Source organism: Coregonus lavaretus (genome assembly GCF_964263955.1).
Source record: "Coregonus lavaretus genome assembly, chromosome: 10".
In the NCBI taxonomy this organism is placed as follows: Eukaryota; Metazoa; Chordata; class Actinopteri; order Salmoniformes; family Salmonidae; genus Coregonus; species Coregonus lavaretus.
The window spans coordinates 44,636,566-44,663,135 of NC_139997.1; the positions used below are offsets into that span (position 1 = coordinate 44,636,566).

The window sequence follows — 26,570 nt, forward strand, 5'->3', positions numbered from 1 at the left end:
AATACACTGTTCATCACAGAATAGTAACATACTGGATAGGGATCAGGTAACACATATAGGACACATCATAAAAGTACATCAGACAAACAGTGTTATGTTCTTATTATGTCACCAACAAGAGACCCTCTCTCTGTTTCACGTCCTAGCTCACCTTCTACTACCTGGCGTCTACCTGGTGACAGGTGAGACACAGACACATAACAAAGGTGAGACAAACAGACACAGTCACACTGATGTATGCAGAGGTTTAAAAAGAATTATACAGAAAAAAATCTCCACTGGACAAAAGTGAAGGAGACATACAAACGGTGCAGTTGTGCAACAGCTTGTACACTATGTCTGACTGATATGTCTGATAAGTCATCACCTACTTATAAAACCAAGGAGGGTAAAGGGAACAAACTAAGAAGATAAAGAGAACATAGCCCGAGTCTATATTAACAGTCTGAATAGCTGTGTCCAGGCTGATCATTTCCCCAGCTAACTGATAGAGATGTACAGTCGTGGTCAAAAGTTTTGAGAATGACACAAGTATTGGTCTTCACAAAGTTTGCTGCTTCAGTGTTTTTAGATATTTTTGTCAGATGTTACTATGGTATACTGAAGTATAATTACAAGCATTCCATGTGTCAAAGGCTTTTATTGACAATTACATTAAGTTTATGTAAAGAGTCAATATTTGCAGTGTTGACCCTTCTTTTTCAAGACTTCTGCAATCCGCCCTGGCATGCTGTAAATTAACTTCTGGGCCACATCCTGACTGATGGCAGCCCATAATCAATGCTTGGAGTTTGTCAGAATTTGTGGGTTTTTGTTTGTCCACCCACCTCTTGAGGATTGACCACAAGTTCTCAATGGGATTAAGGTCTGGGGAGTTTCCTGGCCATGGACCCAAAATGTCGATGTTTTGTTCCCCGAGCCACTTAGTTATCACTTTTGCCTTATGGCAAGGTGCTCCATCATGCTGGAAAAGGCATTGTTCGTCACCAAACTGTTCTTGGATGGTTGGGAGAAGTTGCTCTCGGAGGATGTGTTGGTACCATTCTTTATTCATGGCTGTGTTCTTAGGCAAAAATGTGAGTGAGCCCACTCCCTTGGCTGAGAAGCAACCCCACACATGAATGGTCTCAGGATGCTTTACTGTTGGCATGACACAGGACTGATGGTAGCGCTCACCTTGTCTTCTCCGGACAAGCTTTTTTCCGGATGCCCCAACAATCAGTAAGGGGATTCATCAGAGAAAATGACGTTATCCCAGTCCTCAGCAGTCCAATCCCTGTACCTTTTACAGAATATCAGTCTGTCCCTGATGTTTTCCTGGAGAGAAGTGGCTTCCTCGCTGCCCTTCTTGACACCAGGCCATCCTCCAAAAGTATTCGCCTCACTGTGTGTGCAGATGCACTCACACCTGCCTGCTGTCATTCCTGAGCAAGCTCTGCACTGGTGGTGCCCCGATCCCGCAGCTGAATCAACTTTAGGAGACGGTCCTGGCGCGTGCTGGACTTTCTTGGGCGCCCTGAAGCCTTCTTCACAACAATTGAACCTCTCTTGATGATCCGATAAAATGGTTGATTTACAGTGGGGGAAAAAAGTATTTAGTCAGCCACCAATTGTGCAAGTTCTCCCACTTAAAAAGATGAGAGAGGCCTGTAATTTTCATCATAGGTACACGTCAACTATGACAGACAGATTTTTTTTCTCCAGAATTTTTTTAAATTAATTTATTTGTAAATTATGGTGGAAAATAAGTATTTGGTCACCTACAAACAAGCAAGATTTCTGTCTCTCACAGACCTGTAACTTCTTCTTTAAGAGGCTCCTCTGTCCTCCACTCGTTACCTGTATTAATGGCACCTGTTTGAACTTGTTATCAGTATAAAAGACACCTGTCCACAACCTCAAACAGTCACACTCCAAACTCCACTATGGCCAAGACCAAAGAGCTGTCAAAGGACACCAGAAACAAAATTGTAGACCTGCACCAGGCTGGGAAGACTGAATCTGCAGTAGGTAAGCAGCTTGGTTTGAAGACATCAACTGTGGAGGCAATTATTAGGAAATGGAAGACATACAAGACCACTGATAATCTCCCTCGATCTGGGGCTCCACGCAAGATCTCACCCCGTGGGGTCAAAATGATCACAAGAACGGTGAGCAAAAATCCCAGAACCACACGGGGGGACCTAGTGAATGACCTGCAGAGAGCTGGGACCAAAGTAACAAAGCCTACCATCAGTAACACACTACGCCGCCAGGGACTCAAATCCTGAAGTGCCAGACGTGTCCCCCTGCTTAAGCCAGTACATGTCCAGGCCCGTCTGAAGTTTGCGAGAGTGCATTTGGATGATCCAGAAGAGGATTGGGAGAATGTCATATGGTCAGATGAAACCAAAATATAATTTTTTGGTAAAAACTCAACTCATCGTGTTTGGAGGACAAAGAATGCTGAGTTGCATCCAAAGAACACCATACCTACTGTGATGCATGGGGGTGGAAACATCATGCTTTGGGGCTGTTTTTCTGCAAAGGGACCAGGATGACTGATCCGTGTAAAGGAAAGAATGAATGGGGCCATGTATCGTGAGATTTTGAGTGAAAACCTCCTTCCATCAGCAAGGGCATTGAAGATGAAACGTGGCTGGGTCTTTCAGCATGACAATGATCCCAAACACACCGCCCGGGCAACGAAGGAGTGGCTTCGTAAGAAGCATTTCAAGGTCCTGGAGTGGCCTAGCCAGTCTCCAGATCTCAACCCCATAGAAAATCTTTGGAGGGAGTTGAAAGTCCGTGTTGCCCAGCGACAGCCCCAAAACATCACTGCTCTAGAGGAGATCTGCATGGAGGAATGGGCCAAAATACCAGCAACAGTGTGTGAAAACCTTGTGAAGACTTACAGAAAACATTTGACCTGTGTCATTGCCAACAAAGGGTACATAAGAAAGTATTGAGAAACTTTTGTTATTGACCAAATACTTATTTTCCACCATAATTTGCAAATAAATTCATTAAAAATCCTACAATGTGATTTTCTGGAGAAAATAAATCTCATTTTGTCTTTCATAGTTGACGTGTACCTATGATGAAAATTACAGGCCTCTCTCATCTTTTTAAGTGGGAGAACTTGCACAATTGGTGGCTGACTAAATATTTTTTTCCCCACTGTAGCTACCTAGCTAGTTAATTCACTTGCTGACGTTAGCCTAATGTTTATTTCACTATACCTATCCGGTGTATGTGACAATAAACAAATATTTAAAAATTGATAACTTACATGGCTATCTAGCTAGACACAACACCATACATTGCAGCATAGCCAGAAATCGTTGGGCCTACAGAAATATGGGAGGGGTAAAGATACAAATCTCATGCTATGCTATTGTACATATTTTGCCATGAGGTTGAGAGAAAATTTGTTTTAAAGCTAATTTCCTGCAATTCTACACATTTTGCCATGGGGCAGAAAGGAACATGTGCAGTTTTATAGCTAATCTCATGCTATTCTACACGTTGCCATTTGGCTGAGAGAAAATGTTGCATTTTTAAAGCTAATTAAAGCTACAATATAGGTGTGTTGACTGTGATGAAGGCACTGGATTATGAGCTGTCTTGTTTCCTAAATGAAATGAAATGAACAAATGAAGTAGGCAATGTCATGGTGCAAATAACCATAGAAGCACAGTGACATATGCCTCAATGCGGTCATATTCGTGGCTTATTGGGGGTATGGCTGTCAGTTATTTTTGGCCACCCATAACGAGAGTGAATGTCATTCCAGTTCATCTAAATGTCATTCCAGTTAGTCAAGGCTGCTGAGAGGAGGACGGCTCATAATAATGGCTGGAACGGAGCAAATGGAATGGCATCAAACACATGTGTTTGATGTATTTGATACCATTTCACCTATTCCGCTCCAGCCATTACCACGAGCCAGTCCTCCCCAATTAAGGTGCCACCAATGCCCTGTGATTCCAGTGCACGGCTTGCTATGAATTATATCGGATGGTGTTTGCATGTTTAGGTAAAAATACAAAAAATGCCCCATTTGGAACATTGACAAGTAGAGAGCATATACATACATATATGTATATATATACAGTTGAAGTCGGAAGTTTACATACACTTAGGTTGGAGTCATTAAACCTTGTTTTTCAACGACTCCACAAATTTCTTGTTAACAAACTATAGTTTTGGCAAGTCGGTTAGGACATCTACTTTGTGCATGACATAAGAAATATTTCCAACAATTGTTTACAGACAGATTATTTCACTTATAATTCACTGTATCACAATTTCAGTGTGTCAGAAGTTTACATACACCAAGTTGACTGTGCCTTTAAACAGCTTGGAAAATTCCAGAAAAGGATGTCATGGCTTTAGAAGCTTCTGATAGGCTAATTGAAATCCTTTGAGTCAATTGGAGGTGTACCTGTGGATGTATTTCAAGGCCTACCTTCAAACTCAGTGCATCTTTGCTTGACATCATGGGAAAATCAAAAGAAATCAGCCAAGACCTCATTAAACAAATTGTAGACCTCCACAAGTCTGGTTCATCCTTGGGAGCAATTTCCAAACGCCTGAAGGTACCACGTTCATCTGTACAAACAATAGTACGCAAGTATAAACACCATGGGACCATGCAGCCGTCATACAGCTCAGGAAGGAGACGCGTTCTGTCTCCTAGAGATGAACGTATTATGGTGCGAAAAGCTAGACTACGGTTTTCAACTGCACATGGGGACAAAGATCGTACTTTTTCGAGAAATGTCCTCTGGTCTGATGAAACAAAAATATAACTGTTTGGCCATAATGACCATCGCTTTGTTTGGAGCAAAAAGGGGGCTGCTTGCAAGCCGAAGAACACCATCCCAACCGTGAAGCACGGGGGTGGCAGCATCATGTTGTGGGGGTGCTTTGCTGCAGGAGGGACTGGTGCACTTCACAAAATAGATGGCATCATGAGGAAGGAATATTATGTGGATATATTGAAGCAACATCTCAAGACATCAGTCAGGAAGTTAAAGCTTGGTCGCAAATGGGACTTCCAAATGGACAATGACCCCAAGCATACTTCCAAAGTTGTGGCAAAATGGCTTAAAGACAACAAAGTCAAGGTATTGGAGTGGCCATCACAACGCCCTGACCTCAATCCTATAGAACATTTGTGGGCAGAACTGAAAAAGCGTGTGCGAGCAAGGAGGCCTACAAACCTAACTCAGTTATACCAGCTCTGTCAGGAGGAATGGGCCAATATTCACCGAACTTATTGTGGGAAGCTTGTGGAAGGCTACCCGAAATGTTTGACCCAAGTTAAACAATTTAAAGGCAATGCTACCAAATACTAATTGAGTGTATGTAAACTTCTGACCCACTGGGAATGTAATGAAAGAAATAAAAGCTGAAATAAATAATTCTCTCTACTGTTATTCTGACATTTCACATTCTTAAAATAAAGTGGTGATCCTAACTGACCTAAGACAGGGAATTCTTACTAGGATTAAATGTCAGGAATTGTGAAAAATTTAGTTTCAATGTATTTGGCTAAGGTGTATGTAAACTTCCGACTTCAACTGTATATTCACAGTGCATTCGGAAAGTATTCAGACCCCTTGACTTTTTTAAAATGTTGTTACGTTACAGCCTGATTCAAAAATTAATTACATTACATATTTTCCTCATCAATCTACTCACAATACCCCATAATGACGAAGTGAAAATGGGTTTTTAGAAATTGTAATAATAAAAAAATAAAAACAATTATACCTCGTTCACTTAAGTATTCAGACCCTTCGCTATGAGACTCGGAATTGAGCTCAGGTGCATCCTGTTTCCATTGATCATCCTTGAGATGTTACTGCAACGTGATTGGAGTCCACCTGTGGTCAATTCAATTGATTGGACAATATTTGGAAAGGCACACACCTGTCTATATAAGGTCCCACAGTTGACAGTGCATTGATGGTCACTGACAGAGCTCCAGAGTTCCTCTGTGGAGATGGGAGAACCTTCCAGAAGGACAACCATCTCTGGAGCACTCCACCAATCAGGCCTTTATAGTAGAGTGGCCAGATGGAAGCCACTCCTCAGTAAAAGGCACATGACAGCCCACTTGGAGTTTGCTAAAAGGCACCTTAAAGGACTCTCCGACCATGAGAAACAAGATTCTCTGGTCTGATGAAACCAAGATTGAACTCTTTGGCCTGAAAGCCAAGCGTCAACGACCCTAAGCACACAGCCAAGAAAATGCAGGACTGGCTTCGGGACAAGTCTCTGAATGTCCTTGAGTGGCCCAGCCAGAGCCCGGACTTGAACCCGATCGAACATCTCTGGAGAGACCTGAAAATAGCTGTGCAGCAACGCTCCCCATCCAACCTGACAGAACTTGAGAGAATCTGCAGAGAAGAATGGAAGAAACTCCCCAAATACAGGTGGGCCAAGCTTGTAACGTCATACCCAAGAAGACTCGAGGCTGTTCTGAGTAAAGGGTCTGAATACTTATGTAAATGCGTTATTTCAGTGTTTTATTTTTAATACATTTGCAAAAATGTCTAAAAACCTGTTTTTGCTTTGTCATTATGGGGTATTGTTTGTAGATTGTTTTCTTTCCTCGTCAATGTAATCAATTTTAGAATAAGGCTGTAACGTAGCCACTGTGGAAAAAGTCAAGGGGTCTGAATACTTTCCGAATGCACTGTAGGCCTATGCATATGCATAAGCCTCTAATATGCTGTATGGGGGTTAATTAATCATCACCTTAGAAAGCACTGTCCATTTCGTTGTGTTTGGATTTGAAACAACATCCACAACAACCATGTTTTCCACTCAATTTCAACCTGTGGTGAGTTTTAAAAGCATGATACTGTTTTGATGATACTTGTTTGACCTGATTTTCGATTGCATTTGCATTGATGTCAGAGTGGTTAGAGGGACAATAGAGCGCTGAGTACCAGGCCACTAATGACCATTGTTAGCGAGTTGTGGCGGTAATACGTCACCGCAACAGCCCAACACGTGGTCCACTTATATCAGTGCATTCGTAACAACATAACCATTACGAAACTTCTATTCAATCAAATAAGCCTTCCGTACCAAATTTGGCACACTCATTGACCTCCATATAAAAATTCCTCACTTCGTGGACTTATTTTTCGTGGACAGATTTTGGGCAGAGTAAAACCTCTCGCTTCGCATCTTCCTCTCTGGATTAGACCTTGAGTCAATCGTGCCTCAAACATTTTGCTTTAGTTTACATGTTTTCTTTGCTGATCTGGCAAGCAGTATCTGGGATCAGCTGATCACTAGCTAGCTGCTGCTACAAGTCTGAAGTTGCGCTAGGGGCACTCCCACTATTGCCTGGCTACCCAGACTCCTTGCTTCAGCTAAACGCTACACCACGCCCACAGACGTTAGTTTACAGAACAGCAAAATAATTGAGTGTTAGTCTTCAGGCTACTCTCACTATCCTCCTGCTCCTGCTCAGAGACATTTAATTTAATCTATGTTCCAGACCGTCTACAAGGCAATCATGCTGCACAAATAAATACATACATGACTAATCTGGCATGATGTGAGGGGTAGGGATTGTTTGTATGGTACTGGATACATTTGTTTTCAGCAATAGTCCGGTATTTTGTTGGAAACTAACATTTTGTTAGACTTGGAATGATCAGACGTTATGAATTGAATCAAACACTGATTTATTTATTTTCTTATTCTCTCCACCCCACTTCAGCTTAGTATGTCCATGGGTAATACAATTCCATCTCCTGCCATTCCTAGGTTCTGTATGTGCATTATAAGACAGGTAATGGCAGACTTGCACTTTGGCCACATAGTCTGTATTCTGCTTCTGATTCAGTGGTAGGCTTTGTGCAACAAAGGGGGATGACATTATGACATTATTAGTTATCCTTTGTGACATCACAGAAGTCTGTGACAATTTCAGTTGACACAGTGGCACTATTTCACTGACACCAACAAGGTAGGTTTTTAGGGAATTCACAATATGGACACATATTGGTAGATAATACATTCTCTCCATACTTGATCACCATTCTGCACAGTGCCTACATTATCTCAGGCTAAAATAAATAAATATTTTCAGGGACACATCCCACCACCCCCTCCCCAGGAATGATGTTGCCCAGCTTGCAGAACTATGTGGACAGGTTGATGTTTGAGGGCCAGTGTGCAGACTGTGCGTTGGTGAACGTCCGTACCCGCAGGGTGATGGCGGCCACCCCAGGGGGATCACTGGAACACCTGACCCGGCGTGAGATTAGGAGGATACTGGCCAGAGAGAGAGAGGCCATCCAGACACAGGGAGTGAGCCTGGGGGGGCTGCGCTGTACTCTGTTGAGGGACAAAATGGTCACCCCAGGAGAGAGGTCCATGGACCTGCGCACCAAGCAAAGGCCCAGCCGGGGTGTCAGCAGCGAATTCCTCAACCACAAGGCCTATCAGATGGCTGCATGCCTTCGCAATGCAGGATCATCACAACTTGCTTGAATGTACTGCTTACCTGTATGTACTGCTTACCTGAACTATTGCTTGGGACGACATTCCTGTGTCATGGACAATATGGGATTTATGACGGAGTAAACTGAGTTGAAACTGTCTACACTGTGTCCCGTAGTTTGTGACATATTTGTGCTTCTTTAATTGTAGTGACCTAGAATACAGTGACCTAGTATGCAAGACAAGTACACACACACACAAGTCTGTATTGCCGGGTCCCACATTGTCATTACATTATTACATGGTCAGCCACAGACCAGGATAAACAGGCAATGTGACAATAACTGGCAAAAATACAGTTTAAGGGTTAAATGTCAGACACTCAGTTTAACAAGTAGTAAGCTAATTATGCTTGTTGCTTGGAAAACTAGACACCAATAGCAGAGTAAATACGCACCCTGTCAAGAATCTTGGAGAAATGGTTGCATATTGTGTTCATAACTTGCATAATAGCATAACCTGAGTCTAAGGTCAATATACTTTCAGAACAGAATGTATTAGAGACGTGAACAATTAAGGAAGAAATGTGACTCATGCATGCTGTGCCTGAAATTAACATAATGTAGTAGAAATAAAAAAGGGAATATGCTCAAAATATGACTTCAACCTGTCACGCCCTGACTCAGGGGACTCGTATATGTTGAGTCAGGGTGTGTAGTTTCTATGTTGTGTATTTCTATGTTGTAGTTCTAGTATGTCTAGATCTATGTTGGCCGGTGTGGTTCCCAATCAGAGGCAGCTGTCGCTCGTTGTCTCTGATTGGGGACCATACTTAGGCAGCCTATTGGCACTGGTGGGTTGTGGGATCTTGTTCCGTGTTAGGTATGTTGTTTGTGTACCTTGGACTTCACGTGTCGTTTGTTGTTTTGTCGTTGTGTTTATTAGTCAAATAAACATGTATGCATATCACGCTGCGCCTTGGTCCGTCCCGTCGATGAACGAACGTGACAGAAGATCCCACCAAACTAGGACCAAGCAGCGTGCCCAGGAAGAGCGAATAGCCATGTCACAGGTGGGCAAATGGTGGTCATGGGAGGAGATATTTGCGGGGAAAGGGCCATGGGCGAAGGTAGATGCCCAGGCAGGAGAGGTGAAACGGCGGCAACCGTGCCGACGACGGAGACCCGAGAGGCAACGGGGTGGATGACGAGGCTACAGGGGGCTAAAAGGGAGAAGGAAAGCGTAGAGGCACGGCGAGAGGAGCTGGTTAGGCAGCAGAAGGAGCGGGGGTTAATAAAGGAACCCAGTCCCGCTCCTCGCACCAAACAAGTGGTGCGTGTCGCCAGTCCGGTCCGGCCCGTTCCTGCTCCCCGCACTAAGGCAGTGGTGCGCGTCGCCAGCCCGGCCCGGCCTGTTCCTGTCCCTCGCACCAAGCCAGTGCTGCGCGTCGCCAGCCCGGCCCGGCCTGTTCCTGCCCCTCGCACCAAGCCAGTGGTGCGCGTCGCCGGCCCGGCCTGTTCCTGCCCCTCGCACCAAGCCAGTGGTGCGCGTCGCCAGCCCGGCCCGGCCTGTTCCTGCCCCTCGCACCAAGCCAGTGGTGCGCGTCGCCAGCCCGGTCCGGCCTGTTCCTGCCCCTCGCACCAAGCCAGTGGTGCGCGTCGCCAGCCCGGTCCGGCCTGTTCCTGCCCCTCGCACCAAGCCAGTGGTGCGCGTCGCCAGCCCGCCCCGGCCTGTTCCTGCCCCTCGCACCAAGCCAGTGGTGCGCGTCGCCAGGCCAGTCCGGCCTGTTCCTGTCCCTCGCACAAAGCCAGTGGTGCGCGTCGCCAGCCCGGCCCGGCCTGTTCCTGCCCCTCGCACCAAGCCAGTGGTGCGCGTCGCCAGCCCGGTCCGGCCTGTGCCTGCTCCTCGCACCAAGCCAGTGGTGCGTGTGTCCAGTCCGGCACGGCCCGTGCCTGTTCCACCGGTGCCTGGTTCGGCACCGGTCAGCTGCTTTACTCCGGAGCCAGAGCAGTCCGCTCCACCGGTGCCTGATCCAGCTACAGTCAGCTGCTCCACTCCGGAGCCAGAGCAGTCCGCTCCACCGGGGTCCAGTCCAGATCCGGTCAGCGGCTCCACTCCGGAGCCAGAGCAGTCCGCTCCACCGGTGCCCAGTCCAGCTCCGGTCAGCGGCTCCAGTCCGGAGCCTGAGCAGTCCGCTCCACCGGGGTCCAGTCCAGATCCGGTCAGCGTCTCCACTCCGGAGCCAGAGCAGTCCGCTCCACTGGTGCCTAGTCCAGCTCCGGTCAGCGGCTCCAGTCTGGAGCCTGAGGAGTCCGCTCCACCGGTGCCCGGTCCAGCTCCGGTCAGCGGCTCAAGTCCAGACCCAGACGTCAGCCCCTCTCCAGGTTCGGGGTCTCCCACACCAGGGTCCAGACAGGGCTTGGAGTATAGTGGGAGGAAGGAGAGGGGAAGCAACGCGCCGTTGTGTATTTCTATGTTGAAGTTCTAGTATGTCTAGATCTATGTTGGCCGGTGTGGTTCCCAATCAGAGGCAGCGGTCGCTCGTTGTCTCTGATTGGGGACCATACTTAGGCAGCCTATTGGCACTAGTGGGTTGTGGGATCTTGTTCCGTGTTAGGTATGTTGTTTGTGTACCTTGGACTTCACGTGTCGTTTGTTGTTTTGTCGTTGTGTTTATTAGTCAAATAAACATGTATGCATATCACGCTGCGCCTTCGTCCGTCCCGTCGATGAACGAACGTGACACAACCCTTAGTGTTTGACAAGGTGTTTGTCTACAGTGGAGTGTGCTTAAAAGTAAGTAGCTAGCGCAGGCTGACGCTGTACTGGTTATTGAACATAATTGCTTTGAACTACACTAATAACTTCAAACATTTCTATTGGAAAGTTCAATTATGGAAAACCTGTTTGCTAGAGGGTACTCACATGGCCATGGGTAAAGTTGGGTATAGCTGACTGGAGCTCCAGATGTGCGAGTATACACTTCAAGGTACATTTTAAGCACAGTAGGCTCCCACACGTATGAGTTTATAGAGAAGAGCAGCCATCACTGTTCACTTCTATATTTTTTATACAATTTCTGCCAGTTGATTATATATTTTGTCCGTCTTGTTACAGTTTATGGATCTTTGAAATAATGTAATACCATTGTTTACTGTCATGCAAAATGTTTGTAGTTTTCCAGCCAGCTAAATAGAAGATAGGGCACATCTGTTTTGACTCACAGTTTTCACATACAGTACTGTAGGCCTAAACACACACACAGGCACACACATTAGGGATTAACTGATTCCCAGAACTAAGCATTATAGTAAAGTGGATTATTAACAACCTTTTTCTGCTCAAGAAGCAGGACTGCACTGCAGTTACAACCCTAACTTCTCTACACAAACAATCAGAGGATAGAGTGACCATGGCTGGCCTGCCTTAGTTTCCTGACTGTAGCTCTGACGTCAGAGGGGGTGTTTAGAAGGGGGCCCACAGAGCACCCCTGCCTATCTGGGATGGAGCAACAGAGAGGCCGCCTCCTCACCAGCCCCTTCCTTTCCCACAATCAACAGGAAGACTGAGCCGAGTCAGAGCGGAGACCAGAGAGAGAGAGAGGAGCCAAACACTCAGGAGAAGGAGGACGTCTAAGAAGCTGGCAATCTACATTTTACATTTTAGTCATTTAGCAGACGCTCTTATCCAGAGCGACTTACAGTTAGTGAGTGCATACATTTTTCATACTCTAGCACAAAGAAACGAGAAGTCTGACAAAAGGAATGAACATAACAAGTAAGAATCACAGAGAGGTGTAGAAACTCCAGTTAACGTCTCCACACAACGTCAAGGTGGAGAAATCAGACAAGAAAAGTTCCAAATACTGGGAGGGGGAGCTTCCAAAGCAAACTACAAAGGAAAAGCCAAGGTCGTCTAGTATGGCTGGGCAAGTATCCAAGAGCTCAGCACAGCGACTCAGCCGAGACCTGACCTGTTCTATCTGCCTGGATCTCTTCAAGCATCCTGTCTCCCTGCCCTGCGACCACACCTTCTGCCAGGCATGTATCGCTGGCTACTGGACGGGCCCCAGAGGCCAGGTCCAGGGGGGGTCCGGATCCTGTCCCCAGTGCAGGAAGGCGTTCCCTGGCCAGAGCTACCGGCCCAACCGCATCGTGGCTAACATAGTGGAGAGCTACTGCCAGGGCCTGGAGGAGAGTGAGGGACTGCTGGGGGACGTGGGGGTACCAGAGAGGAGCCCTGCCCCTGCTCCTGCCCCACGCTGTGGCCGGCACCGAGAGGAGCTGAAGCTCTACTGTGAGGAGGACCAAGAGCTTTTGTGTCTGGTGTGTGGACTCTCTCAGGAGCACCGGAACCACACCATGGTGTGTGTGCAAGAGGCACAGCAGAGATACAGGGTAAGTCCAAATTCTATTTGACTTGTATTGCCTTTTTACACTCTTACATTTTTCAAAGAATGCTTGTAAAAGGCTTAGCTCTAGGGTTAAAAAACAACTAAGCCAAGGTTCCCAGTTGGAGGGGAAATTGAAGACAGGTGGTGCTATGGACTGAGCAGTAGAATTATGCTTGGGAGTAATTTAAGCAAAAAAAGTTGATTTGATTAAATGTGGCACAAAATAACTTAAAGTGACTTGGCATCAACAACTACAATGTCAATGATTTGTCACAACTTTACATGTCACTTTTTTTCTGTCCGACAAACTGCTCATTATTCTCCCCACATTGTCTGGTTTGGAGGTGCATCTGGCTTGTTTCCCATAACATTCATTTGCCAGCTCACTCCAAGAGCAGATTACTGTATTTACCGTAAGGCCTGGTGTAGAGAACAGAAGGCTGATGCCAACTTAGAGTCATGCTACTGCTTTGTTTTGGCCATGCAGGCGTCTCTCAACAGTTCCATGGACTCTCTGAAAGGGGAGCTGAACACGGCCCTGCAATGTGAGAGAGAGACTGAGGACGAGGTCAAGAAGCTCAAGGTGAGACTCTCTAGTATCTTCACCTGGTAACAATCTATACATTGCACTTAAGCCTTGAGTGTCTCATAAACCTCAACCCTCTCGAACTAACTGCCATTGCTAATGATCCCCCACCCCACACACTTTCTGTCCCCCCAGGAGCACACGGCAGACCTGAAGCAGCGCATCGAGGCCCTGTTCAGCGACCTGCACCAGTTCCTGTACCAGGAAGAGAAGCTGCTTCAGGTGAAGCTGAAGACAGAGGAGCGCAGGGAGCTGATCAGGCTGGACGAACACAAGGCCCTGCTCTGTGTGGAGGTCTGCCGTCTGCAGAGGGCCCTGAATGAGATCGAGGACAAGCTGAGAGAGCAGGACACCTTTACATTGCTGCGGGTGAGAGACAGAGCAGGGCTACTGTTTACCTACTGAAGTTATTCTAGCCTGGTGGAATTTCACATGGGAAGTAACTCAATGAGCATCCTTGATGGGGAATGTGAAAAATACGATAATGAGTTTCACACTGAAAAGTTTTAGGTTAGATTTTATGTTATTTTGCTTGTGCTGTTTGAAAAGAATGTACTGGATGGGAGGACAAAACTAGCTTGCACACTTCTAGACATTTACATCTGCAGTAATAATGTAGAAAGTAACCATTCTAGACATTCTACAGGAAGGTCTTGCTGATAGCAATGAGTAGAGTAGTACTTAATTGATCCCAACTTGGGAAATTCACTCAGCATCATCAATAAATTACAAGGACAAGACCCATATCAATGACAAACACATAAAAGACACACAATGGCCCCCCAGAGTGCAGGGAGGAACCCTTCAGGGTGGAGCACAGGCAGGATGTGGGCCCATGACCTCACTCCTGGTCGATGGTGGGGATAAGGAGATTATAGGGACAGGCTCAGACCCAGGGACTTTCCCCCAACCACTGTGAGATCCCAGAGGGCCGGGATAGCGTGAGCTCAGACAGTGATGTCATGTGGAAAACTGCTTTCTCTCTTTTTACCCACTACCAAAATTAATCAGCACTCTCTCCTCTTTTCCTGTCTCGTCCCAGAATATCAAGACCCTGCTCCAGAGGTGAGAGCGTGGTGGGACGTGGGCCGTTTTAGATTGTTATTCCATAATGGAGTTTTCCTGTTTCTGATATGTATTGTCTGAAGCTTGTGTTGTCTTTGGCAGGCCGTCACCCAAGTTTGAGAAGCCTACTCTCACGGCTCCCAGTCTGTGTGAGGGTCGGTTCGCAGGGCCCCTGCAGTACCGAGTGTGGAAATCACTGAAAGGAAGCATCTACCCAGGTACTGTAAGGCACTCAACTTTACAGTGGAGGCTTGCTGAGGGGAGGACGGCTCATAGTAATGGTTGGAATGGAGTCAATGGAATAGTATCAGTCACATGGAAACCACGTTTGGTACCATTCCATTGACTCCATTCCAGCCATTATTATGAGCTGTCCTCCCCTCAGCAGCCTCCACTGAACCTTTAGTAGAGTGAATTACAATTACAGCACTCATGAGCAATAATTCAGGAGCTTTCAGCAACTATTTTTGCTCTGCAACATACATTAATTGCCCAGAATTTACTACTTGATGGTTGTTCTCTTATTTAAAATGGAAAGTTGAAGTTGAAACTGCTACTGAGAATTATACTCTGTTCACATTGTAACGCTGTGTATCTGTGTCATGGCATTTAAACCATACGATACCTAACTTTACCACCTCGGTTTCCCTTATTCTCAGTTCCGGCCGCCATCACCTTCAACTCGAGCACGGCCAACCCCTGGCTTAGCCTGACCTCCTCCCTCACCTGTGTCCGCTACCAGACCTTCAACCACTCTGTCCAGGACAACCCCAACCGCTTCAATGCTGCATTGTCCCTGTTGGGCAGTCAGGGCTTCACTCATGGCCGCCACTATTGGGAGATCGAGGTCTACAGCAGCACTGTGTGGACCGTGGGTGTGGCTAGAGAGACTGTATCGAGGAAGGGAGTAATCAATGCCTTGCCAGCCAATGGCTTCTGGACCCTGTCCCTGTCCTATGGAATACAGTACATGGCCTGTACATCGCCCCCTACTGTGCTGTCACTGGAGGAGCCTCTGGCTAGGATAGGGGTATATCTGGATTATAAGAGGGGTCTGGTGTCTTTCTACAATGCAGAGAGCATGACACATCTCTATACATTCTGTGAAACCTTCACAGAGACGTTGTATCCCTACTTCAATCTGGGATTCCTGGATAAAGTGCATGAGAATGAGCCCCTCAAAGTCTTCCTTCCCAAAATCTGACAGCCGCGGCACGTATCTATACCCCGCAAAGAGTCGAGCCTTACACTGGTGTGGTGCTAAAATGCCCTCAAAATATAACTGTCAGATAATAAGATACGTAAAAAAACAACTGACACAAAATACTACGGTCATATTGTTTTGAGATGTTAGAAAGAGTAAGTAGTACATTTTAAAACTGTCATCTTGATGTGGGCCAGAGCTTCACCATCAAGGTTTGTTAAATGTTTTTGTTATCATTCTTATGTATGCGCAATAACCTTTTGCAGTATTACAGCGTAAATTGTACCTGACTGCCGTAAACGGAATGATGAATACAAAATTGCCTTATCGTGTACAATGTACAGCAGTTCAGTATTTTGAGACAAAAATGCGCCAACAATTTGAATAAGTAATTTTCAATGCATAATCATAATGTATTTATGAATTTTGGATATCATCAGAATTTCAAACGTACACCTCACGATACCGTTCAAAATAAATAACAATTCGTTTTGTGTCTGTGTTGAAATAGAACCTGTTATTTGATCTGCACAGTCTCAGCAGAAACAGTAACAGGCATAAACACACTTCTGCATGGTGGATTTGTGCATATCAGAGCACAGGAAAGAGGAAACTCACTAAGAGGTCATTTGAAGAGAGTTTTCTGTGTGGTTGTGTCACTCTTTCTTCCTGTGATCCATTTGGCTTAGCCTACAGTACATTGAACCGAGCTGAGTTATGAGTCAAAATGGATGGACCATTTCCTAGAAATCCCTGATAAACCTCTCTATCAGCATCCAGGAGCGGTAACGGAGATGGGTTGGTAACACGGTCCGCAGAACATCACAAGACATTCATAAAATGGAAGCCTGCAACGCAGCAGAGGTTCTAACACAACAACTGGTGAATTACTTGTTTTGTTTCTTTGGGATACAATAAAACAAGTACCACTAGCACCATATCAAGTACCTTAGTAGTACCTGTGGAAACAGTACAATACCATAACATTTAGTGCTACCCACTTTTTACACAGGATCAGCATGTCAGACTTCGAAGTTACATAATCTCCACAAGAGTACATTTCATATGCTCTTCTCCCCTCTCATTTACATATTTAAAGAATATATATTATTCTAAATTTAGTTTTGGAAGGAAACTGGCCTTAACATAATGGCATAGGCCTACGCTATTATCAGTGGAGCAATCTGAGCAGAGTAGCTCCTACAAGGCCTTCCAAGGGCATAAATGATGTATCAATAAGTCATTACTTCATTGGATTTAATAGACTAATCAAGAAAGCGAGGGAGAGAGAGAGAGAGAGCATTTTAAACCTGCACAGTGATGTTTTTTGTATACCATTAGCAGTAGCACTTTGAGGAAAACATTCTCATTCCACCATGCAGGCTGATACAATTACAGTGGGGAAAAAAAGTATTTAGTCAGCCACCAATTGTGCAAGTTCTCCCACTTAAAAGATGAGAGAGGCCTGTAATTTTCATCATAGGTACACGTCAACTGTGTTAGAGCGTGCCGCTTGCAACACCAGGGTTGTGGGTTACAATTCCCACGGGGGATCAGTATGAAAATGTATGCACTCACTACTGTAAGTTGCTCTGGATAAGAGCGTCTGTAAATGTAAAGGAGCACTTTTTATGTGAGGGTATTTTCATACACACATGTTTTACCGTTTAGAAATGAAAGCACTTTATGTATCTAATCCCCTCCCTTTGAATGCATCTTGAGTATTTGGACAAATTCACTTTTAGTGTATTAAATTAGTCAAAAGTTGTATTATTTAGTCCCATATTCCTAGCACCAATAACTACAACAAGCTTGAGATGCATTTGCAGTTTGTTTTAGTTGTGTTTCAGATTATTTCGTGCCCAATAGAAATTAATGGTAAATCATGTATTGTGTCATTTTGAAGTGACTTTCATTATAAATAAGAACATAATTTGTTTCTGAACACTTCTACATTAATGTGGATCCTACCATGATTACGGATAACCATGAATGAATCATTAATAATGACGAGTGAGAAAATTAAAGAGGCATAAATATCATACCCTCCAAAAAATGCTAACCTCCCCTGTTATTGATTATGGTGAGAGGTTAGCATGTTTTGGGGGTATAATCTTTGTGCCTCTAACTTTCCCACTCATTATTCAGGACTGATTCAGGATCATCCGTAATCATGGTAGCATCAACATTAATGTAGAAGTGCTTAGAAACATATTATATTCTTATTTACAATAAAAGTGACTCCAATGACACAATACATTATTTACCATTCATTTCTATTGGGCACAAAATAATCTGAAACACAACCAAAACAAACTGCAAATGGTTCCAACAAGTTTGTAGAGTCACAAGCTTGATGTAGTCATTGTGCGCTAGGAATATTGGAGATTATAATAAAATGTTTGACTACTTTAATACATTATAAGTGCATTTGTCCAAATACTTATGACACCTTCAAATGGGGGGACTAGATAAATTAAGTGCTTTCATTTCTAAACTGTAAAAGAGATATGTATGAAAATACCCTCAAATAAAAAGGTAACATTCTGTACTGTCGCCTCATATAAAACATTTGATCTCAAATCCAAAATGATGGAGTGTAGAGCCAAATTAAGTGTTTTAGCTTCACTGTCCAAATAAATACGTAGGGGAGTCTATATTTGGGACAAATCATAAAAACAATTGGAAAAGAACAGACCACCACCTTACACTATATTTATCTATATTTATTAGCCTTTGAAACGAATAACAACACATGTTCATTTTTCTTGTCCTGCTAACATCAATCATGTGGGGAAAGAAAATATCATCCCTATTCTGCATTGGAGGACCATACTAATTACAACTGTGTGCTCAAAACAAACTCCCCGGTTCTATCCGTTTTTCCTAGTCATCAATGTGCAACCCTCAATGATACACAGTACAGTGCCAAGAATTAAGTCAAAAGTAAATAGACATATTTAGGAACCAAGGCAAGGTGGGAAGGTTAGCTTCCCAAGAAGTTAGGGCTCAGCTGGACTTCAAGTTAGGAGGTGGTCGGGGCACTGGAGAGTATTCCCTAAAACCCTGACCATCCTGTATCCTATACCGTTATACCACCATCCCACTGATCCTTACAGGCCTGTGGGATCCTTTTTGTTATCTTGAGGAAATTACACACTTTTGGGGAATTCAATTCAATTCTCCCCCACATATCCACCCTCTCGTCCACCCTCCCTAATCTAAATGATACAAACTCGAAAACGCTCTCTACTGCTGCATGGCTTGACTCCTTACAGCTGGCTTTGGGCGGAGTGGGGTATGGGGGGTAGCTATCCAAGCCTCTGCTCCTCTTAGGGAACTGGGAGTGTCAACACTTTGGGGTGCACAGTCTGCTCCTCTTAAGTCTTGGTAAAGAGGGGTTCACTTGCTTGTGTGCAATGTGTCTTGGAACTTTGTGCTCGTGTACCGTACATGGAAGCCCTTCTTATTGATGGTGTCATCAGAATGGAACTTTATAACGATGGCATCCCCAGCAGAGTAGATTTCCTCAGGGGGCTGGAAGATCAATAAAAAAAGAGAAAGAGAAAGAGAAAGAGAAAGAGAAAGAGAAAGAGAGAGACTTACACCTCTAAAATGGGTAAGTACGCAAACACCCCTGGCATTTTGTGAAGTGCTACATACAGTAACACTATCTATGTACAGTAGCTGTATGTACAGTCTAGTAGGTGTACTGAAACCTTTGTTCGTCCTTACCCCAGATCCACAGTAGCGGCCAAGCCTTGGGGCCTTAACATCAGCACCGTCAAATAGTTCCATGTAGTCGTAGCCACAGTCTGCCTCTTCCTCAATCTCAAAGGTTTGGAAGATGAGCTCTACTCCGTAGCCCTTTTCAGCGGAGACCACCCACTGGCAGTCAGACGCCCCTGGGTAGTTGTTATCCCCAAACTGGGCGTGGGAGTAAAGATCTTTGGTCTTGACCTCAGCTTTCAGGCTTCCGCCACACTCTGAGAACGCACAGCCACAAAATTAGGGACAGAGCCTCAGAGAAGGAACTCATTGAGATATGGAATGTGCAATTTATCAACAAATAATTATCTGAGAGGCAGTGTTTTTCCTCTACATTCCATGTGGGATTGTGCATCTGAAAAGGCTGACCTATTGTCCCTTTGTTTTCTTAGTTGAAAGAGACCACAAATCACAAACCCAGATGGCAACATGGCCATTGTCACCACCAATCATACTAATGAATTCATATTTAACTCATTTAGGATGAATTCCTTCAGATGAATCATCTCATTATTCAGGGGACCTGACAAAACAATAGATGTTGTCACGCTGCATGCTGAATCACACATTACAAACATAATGTATTGTATGTTAGGGATAATGTAATACCAAGACAAGATGAGAGTCAAAAACCAGAGACATTGACATCAGCATACAAGAAGACATTTGCATCAGTAGACACAGAGCGCTGATCATCAACGATGGAGGTTAACAATGGTCCCAGGATCAAATCCTTTTGGCACATCCTTTTCAACCTACCAGTAATTAGAGTTGTCTTTTGGGAAAACGCAAGTCTTTTTGATTGATCTGAGAGACAAAATGAGCCCTACCTGGATCAAAGGTCTTGGTAAGATGAATGACTACCACTGGTCTGCTGGGGTTTAAGGATGATTTATTATTATTCATATCTTAAATAGGTTATGGCAGTGGATTGACCAGGCCTACATGAAAAAGGTTGAATAATGTATTATACAATCAATATTAGTTGATTATTCTAATTTCTCTGAAATCAAAACAACATGTTAGCAGTTCGCCCATCTCCCTGTATGCACCAATGAGAATTATCCATTTCAATCCTTTTCTTTCTGGTATCACAAAATGCTAGTGCTAATGCCAGTGTATGTGTCGCCCACCTGCACTGTGTGAAGCCTCAAAGCCTCTCTTCTGGACTGAGTTGTCAGAGAAGAAGCGCAGGAACATCTCGTTGCCACTGGAGATGACTGGTGAGGGTTTCTTGATGCCACAGAAGCGTCCCAGACTGGGGGCCCGGCCATCCTTTCCATCGTAGATCTCCAGGTGGTCGTAGGCACACTCCAGATGAGCCTCCATGTCCATCTCATTGAAAGCCTTAAAAGTGGATGTAGATTCAGTGAGGTAGGTGGTGAGCTATTAACAACGGTAAAAATCTACATGAACCTTCTTCCGCTAATGACTATGTACTGTTACAAGGTAAATTATAAGCATAAGAGGTGTCATTAAAACTATGCCAATCCCTACCTAAATGTACATATCTACCCCATTTACCTCGTACACCTGCACATCAACTCAGTACTGGTACCCTGTGTATATAGCCAAGTTATCGTTAGTCATTGAGTATTTATTCCTCGTGTTATTATTTTTCAATTATTTCTCTCTGCATTGTTGGGAAGGCCCATAAGTAAGCATTTCACTGTTAGTCTACACCTGTTGTTTGCGAAGCATGTGACAAATACAATTTGATTTGATCATGACACTAGCAGTAAACATACCATTTTGATGCGGTGGCCTGGGGTGGTGGAGAGGGCCCAGGTACAGGCCTTCTTGCTGGGGTATTTCTCAGGCCAGTTCGGACTGGTGATGGTGCCTGACACACTGCTCACCACATGATCACAGCCAGCTGGAAGAGAAACATTGCTGATTCAATCAGTAATCCAAGAGCACATATCATATCCCCAACTCTTTGATGTCATAAGGCATGTAAAATATGATGTCAAGGGCTGTATGTAAATACTGGATGGATGGATATGGATACGTACATGTATGGACAGAAAGAACTCTATGTAAATGTATGGATAAATTCATTAAAATAAGAGTTATCCTGTACCTTCCTTGCAGTCGTGTTTATTGTCATGCAGCACAAAGCCACTGCGACACTGACAACTGTAGCTCCCAAAGGTGTTGACACACTCGTGTTGGCAGCCTCCATTCTCCTTAGAGCACTCGTCCTTGTCTGCATGGGAACAGAACATTGTCAGATATTGCTAAACCCATCTACAGTAAGCCCTTAGTGACACTATAATGTTTGAGCCTTTGACCATGTGTAAACATACTTTAAATGTATGTTTGTTGCAACCCAAAAAAATTCAAGGCTTACCAGAGAAGAATTGGGCTTTGAAGCCTTTCTTTGACACTGTGTTGTCTGATTTGAACTCAATGCGCATGTTGTTGTATTGGGAGGTGACGGTTTCTGGTTTCTCTGTTCCACAAAACTTCCCATGAAGCCTGGAGTCAGCGGTCAGTCCACTCCTCACCTCCACATAATCATATTTACATACCTGAGGGAAGAAGAGACCACATAGGACGTCAGACACACATCAAGAGGAACTGGATCAAGTACTATGGAATAACTCAAAGTAAACCACAGCACACACACACTGGCTTACTGGACTAGACAAATCATTTCCCTCATGAGGAAAGATCTTCATTGTCACTTTCACTGCGAGGCCATTGTAAATGCCCATTCCTGCCCACTCACAACATTTGTAAGCATTATTGGGTGTTCTCAGGCTATAATGCTTACATCGTTGCCCTCGGTCTCAAAGACATCAAACAGCAGGGTGATGCGGTAATGTGCAGGGGCCACCAGCTGCCAGACACAGTTCTTGTTGGGGGGGTATTCTTTGGGCCAGCCGGGAGTGGTGATGGAGCCATTCAACTTGGTAATGAAGCCTCCACACGCAGCTGCTGGGGGGATACAGAGTTGACATTAGGGAAGGACACGTGGCCACGAGGCAACACACCTCATACCACATCATAACAGTTATAGTTTAGGGAAGGTGGAGAGGTAGGTAAAACTGGTTCACAGTTCAATAAAGTATGAAGCAGGTGAATGTGATTTTTGCTCTGTTGCAAGGTCACAACACTACTCTGAGGTCATAATACTATTCCCTAGGTTTCAATCTGCAACATTAAGTGAAGCTAATAAGAAAGTCAGGTTCTACCTATGTAGTCCTGTTATGAAATATGTACAAGGGTTTAAATCAAAGCTCTACAAAATGAAATAAGCATCCACTAGGTATAGCAATTTCGAATAACCATATTTCGAGTGGCAGAAGGAAATAAAACGCACTTTAGCACTTGCAAGTGACAGGTTTATACCACACAAAGTGAATTCATGTCATCTTGATGCAAAAGGAAGTAAGAAACACCAATTAATGTAACCTCCCATACGGAAAGGTAATATATGGCCATATATGTCCTTATATATATCAAAGAACGAGACAGATATTTAAGCAATAAGGCCCGAGGGTGTGTGGTATATGGCCAATATACCACGGCTAAGGGCTGTTCTTAAGCACGACGCAAAGCGGAGTGCCTGGATACAGCCCTTCGCCGTGGTAAATTGACCATATACAGTGAGGGAAAAAAGTATTTGATCCCCTGCTGATTTTGTACGTTTGTCCACTGACAAAGACATGATCAGTCTATAATTTTAATGGTAGGTTTATTTGAACATTGAGAGACAGAATAACAACAACAAAATCCAGAAAAGCACATGTCAAAAATGTTAAAAATTGATTTGCATTTTAATGAGGGAAATAAGTATTTGACCTCTCTGCAAAACATGACTTAGTACTTGGTGGCAAAACCCTTGTTGGCAATCACAGAGGTCAGATGTTTCTTGTAGTTGGCCACCAGGTTTGCACGCATCTCAGGAGGGATTTTGTCCCACTCCTCTTTGCAGATCTTCTCCAAGTCATTAAGGTTTCGAGGCTGACGTTTGGCAACTCGAACCTTCAGCTCCCTCCACAGATTTTCTATGGGATTAAGGTCTGGAGACTGGCTAGGCCACTCCAGGACCTTAATGTGCTTCTTCTTGAGCCACTCCTTTGTTGCCTTGGCCGTGTGTTTTGGGTCATTGTCATGCTGGAATACCCATCCACGACCCATTTTCAATGCCCTGGCTGAGGGAAGGAGGTTCTCACCCAAGATTTGACTGTACATGGCCCCGTCCATCGTCCCTTTGATGCGGTGAAGTTGTCCTGTCCCCTTAGCAGAAAAACACCCCCAAAGCATAATGTTTCCACCTCCATGTTTGACGGTGGGGATGGTGTTCTTGGGGTCATAGGCAGCATTCCTCCTCCTCCAAACACGGCGAGTTGAGTTGATGCCAAAGAGCTCCTCTGAATCATTCAGATGTTCATTGGCAAACTTCAGATGGCCCTGTATATGTGCTTTCTTGAGCAGGGGGACCTTGCGGGCGCTGCAGGATTTCAGTCCTTCACGGCGTAGTGTGTTACCAATTGTTTTCTTGGTGACTATGGTCCCAGCTGCCTTGAGATCATTGACAAGATCCTCCCGTGTAGTTCTGGGCTGATTCCTCACCGTTCTCATGATCATTGCAACTGAGATCTTGCATGGAGCCCCAGGCCGAGGGAGATTGACAGTTCTTTTGTGTTTCTTCCATTTGCGAATAATTGCACCAACTGTTGTCACCTTCTCACCAAGCTGCGTGAGTGGTATATGGTCTGATATACCACGGCTGTTAGCCAATCAGCATTCAGGGCTCGAACCACCCAGTTTATAATTAAAAATATATGATAATATATTTAAAACTCATATATAAATGTGACATACATTTGAAAATATATGATCATATATTTTAATAACATATCTAAATCTCACACCCACATAGAAAAAATTATAATAATTACATGTATTTTCATCATGCAAAATGTACCCAGAATTTTTTTTTTTATTCAATGTATTTATTGCTTTGAAATGTATTCCAGAAATTATTTTCTTTTTTACATATTTAAAAAACAATACATTTGGGAAACTATGCAGACCACTTGACTTTTTCCACATTTTGTTACATTACAGCCTTATTCTAAAATGGATAAAAAAATTATAATTCTCCTCAATCTACACACAATACCCCATAATGACAAAGCAAAAACAGATTTTTAGAAATGTTTTACGAATAAAAACGTAAATATCACATTTACGTAAGTATTCAGACCCTTTACTCAGTACTTTGTTGAAGCACCTTTGGTAGCGATTACAGCCTCGACTCTTCTTGGGAATGACGCTACATGCTTGGCACACCTGTATATGGGGAGTTTCTCCCATTCTTCTAAGCAGATTCTCTCAAACTCTGTCAGGTTGGATGGGGAGCGTCGCTGCACAGCTAATTTCAGGTCTCTCCGGAGATGTTTGATCGGGTTCAAGTCCGGGCTCTGGCTGGGCCACTCAAGGACATTCAGAGACTTGTCCCAAAGCCACTCCTGTGTTGTCTTGGTTGTGTGTTTAGGGTCGTTGTCCTGTTGCAAGGTGAAACTTCGCCCCAGTCTGAGGCCCTGAGCGCTCTGGAGCAGGTTTTCATCAAGGATCTCTCTGTACTTTGCTCCGTTCATCTTTCCCTCGATCATGACTAGTCTCCCAGTCCCTGCCGCTGAAAAACATCCCCACAGCATGATACTGCCACCACCATGCTTCACCATAGGGATGGTGCCAGGTTTCCTCCAGACGTGACACTTGGCATTCAGGCCAAAGAGTTCAATCTTGGTTTCATCAGACCAGATAATCTTGTTTCTCATGGTCTGAGTTCTTTAGGTGCCTTTTGGCAAACTCCAAGCGGGCTGTCATGTACGTTTTACTGAGGAGTGGCTTCCGTCTGGCCACTCTACCATAAAGGCCTGATTGTTGGAGTGCTGCAGAGATGGTTGTCCTTCTGGAAGGTTCTCCCATCTCCACAGAGGAACTCTGGAGCTCTGTCAGAGTCACCATCTGGTTCTTGGTCACCTCCCTGACCAAGGCCCTTTTCACAATTAATGACATTTAATCCTAGTAAAAATTCCCTATCTTAGGTCACCACTTTATTTTAAGAATGTGAAATGTCAGAATAATAGTAGAGATAATTATTTATTTCAGCTTTTATTTCTTTCATCACATTCCCATTGGGTCAGTAGTTTACATACACTCAATTAGTATTTGGTAGCATTGCCTTTAAATTGTTTAACTTGGGTCAAATGTTTCAGGTAGCCTTCCACTAGCTTCCCACAATAAGTTGGGTGAATTTTGGCCCATTCCTCCTGACAGAGCTGGTGTAACTGAGTTAGGTTTGTAGGCCTCCTTGCTCGCACACGCTTTTTCAGTTCTGCCCACACATTTTCTATAGAATTGAGGTCAGGGCGTTGTGAAGGCCACTCCAATACCTTGACTTTGTTGTCCTTAAGCCATTTTGCCACAACTTTGGAAGTATGCTTGGGGTCATTGTCCATTTGGAAGACCCATTTGCGACCAAGCTTTAACTTCCTGACTGATGTCTTGAGATGTTGCTTCAATATATCCACATAATATTCCTTCCTCATGATGCCATCTATTTTGTGAAGTGCACCAGTCCCTCCTGCAGCAAAGCACCCCCACAGCATGATGCTGCCACCCCCGTGCTTCACGGTTGGGATGGTGTCCTTCGGCTTGCAAGCACCCCCCTTTTTCTTCCAAACATAACGATGGTCATTATGGCCAAACAGTTCTATTTTTGTTTCATCAGACCAGAGGACATTTCTCCAAAAAGTACGATCTTTGTCCCCATGTGCAGTTGCAAACCGTAGTCTGGCTTTTCTATGGCGGTTTTGGGGCAGTGGATTCTTCCTTGCTGAGTGGCCTTTCAGGTTATGTCGATATAGGACTCGTTTTACTGTGGATATATATACTTTTGTACCTGTTTCCTCCAGCATCTTCACAAGGTCATTTGCTGTTGTTCTGGGATTGATTTGCACTTTTCGCACCAAAGTACTTTCTCTCTAGCAGACAGAACGCGTCTCCTTCCTGAGCGGTATGACAGCTGTGTGGTCCCATGGTGTTTATACTTGCGTACTATTGTTTGTACAGATGAA

The 26,570-nt window shown here is 44.4% G+C and overlaps 3 protein-coding genes across 3 annotated transcripts in view; 2 read left to right on the top strand and 1 right to left on the bottom strand.

Moving 5' to 3' along the window:
• Window positions 1–8,133: 8,133 nt before the first annotated feature.
• LOC311136353 (profilin-2-like) lies at window positions 8,134–8,505 on the top strand (the record flags this gene model as incomplete). Its single annotated transcript, XM_084170458.1, has 1 exon — window positions 8,134–8,505. The coding sequence occupies one exon, from the start codon at window positions 8,134–8,136 to the stop codon at window positions 8,503–8,505; it is 372 nt and encodes a 123-aa protein (XP_084026584.1).
• Window positions 8,506–12,031: 3,526 nt separating this feature from the next.
• On the top strand, window positions 12,032–16,548 carry LOC311136016 (zinc-binding protein A33-like). The gene is made up of 6 exons (XM_084170078.1): window positions 12,032–12,851; window positions 13,335–13,430; window positions 13,569–13,802; window positions 14,476–14,498; window positions 14,601–14,716; window positions 15,158–16,548. Exons 1-6 carry the CDS (start codon window positions 12,375–12,377, stop codon window positions 15,700–15,702), a joined length of 1,491 nt encoding a protein of 496 aa, XP_084026204.1. The 5' UTR covers window positions 12,032–12,374; the 3' UTR covers window positions 15,703–16,548.
• A 1,933-nt stretch (window positions 16,549–18,481) lies between these two features.
• LOC311136012 (bone morphogenetic protein 1-like) overlaps window positions 18,482–26,570 on the bottom strand; it is a 36,841-nt gene continuing 28,752 nt past the window's right edge. Inside the window, exons 14-20 of the mRNA XM_084170074.1 lie at window positions 22,250–22,410; window positions 21,824–22,004; window positions 21,554–21,679; window positions 21,219–21,346; window positions 20,604–20,817; window positions 19,438–19,688; window positions 18,482–19,239 (exon numbers count right to left, since the gene is read on the bottom strand). Coding sequence (XP_084026200.1) covers window positions 19,105–19,239; window positions 19,438–19,688; window positions 20,604–20,817; window positions 21,219–21,346; window positions 21,554–21,679; window positions 21,824–22,004; window positions 22,250–22,410 — 1,196 coding nt within the window. The 3' untranslated portion in view covers window positions 18,482–19,104. The remainder of the gene's footprint in view (window positions 19,240–19,437; window positions 19,689–20,603; window positions 20,818–21,218; window positions 21,347–21,553; window positions 21,680–21,823; window positions 22,005–22,249; window positions 22,411–26,570) is intronic.

Excerpts from the sequence above, each read along its gene's own strand:
- LOC311136016 (XM_084170078.1), top strand. The coding sequence starts at position 12,375 with ATGGCTGGGCAAGTATCCAAGAGCTCAGCACAGCGACTCAGCCGAGAC. Across the intron at positions 12,852-13,334 it reads AGGCACAGCAGAGATACAGG|GCGTCTCTCAACAGTTCCAT; the intron begins GTAAGTCCAAAT and ends TTGGCCATGCAG. Across the intron at positions 14,499-14,600 it reads ATCAAGACCCTGCTCCAGAG|GCCGTCACCCAAGTTTGAGA; the intron begins GTGAGAGCGTGG and ends TGTCTTTGGCAG.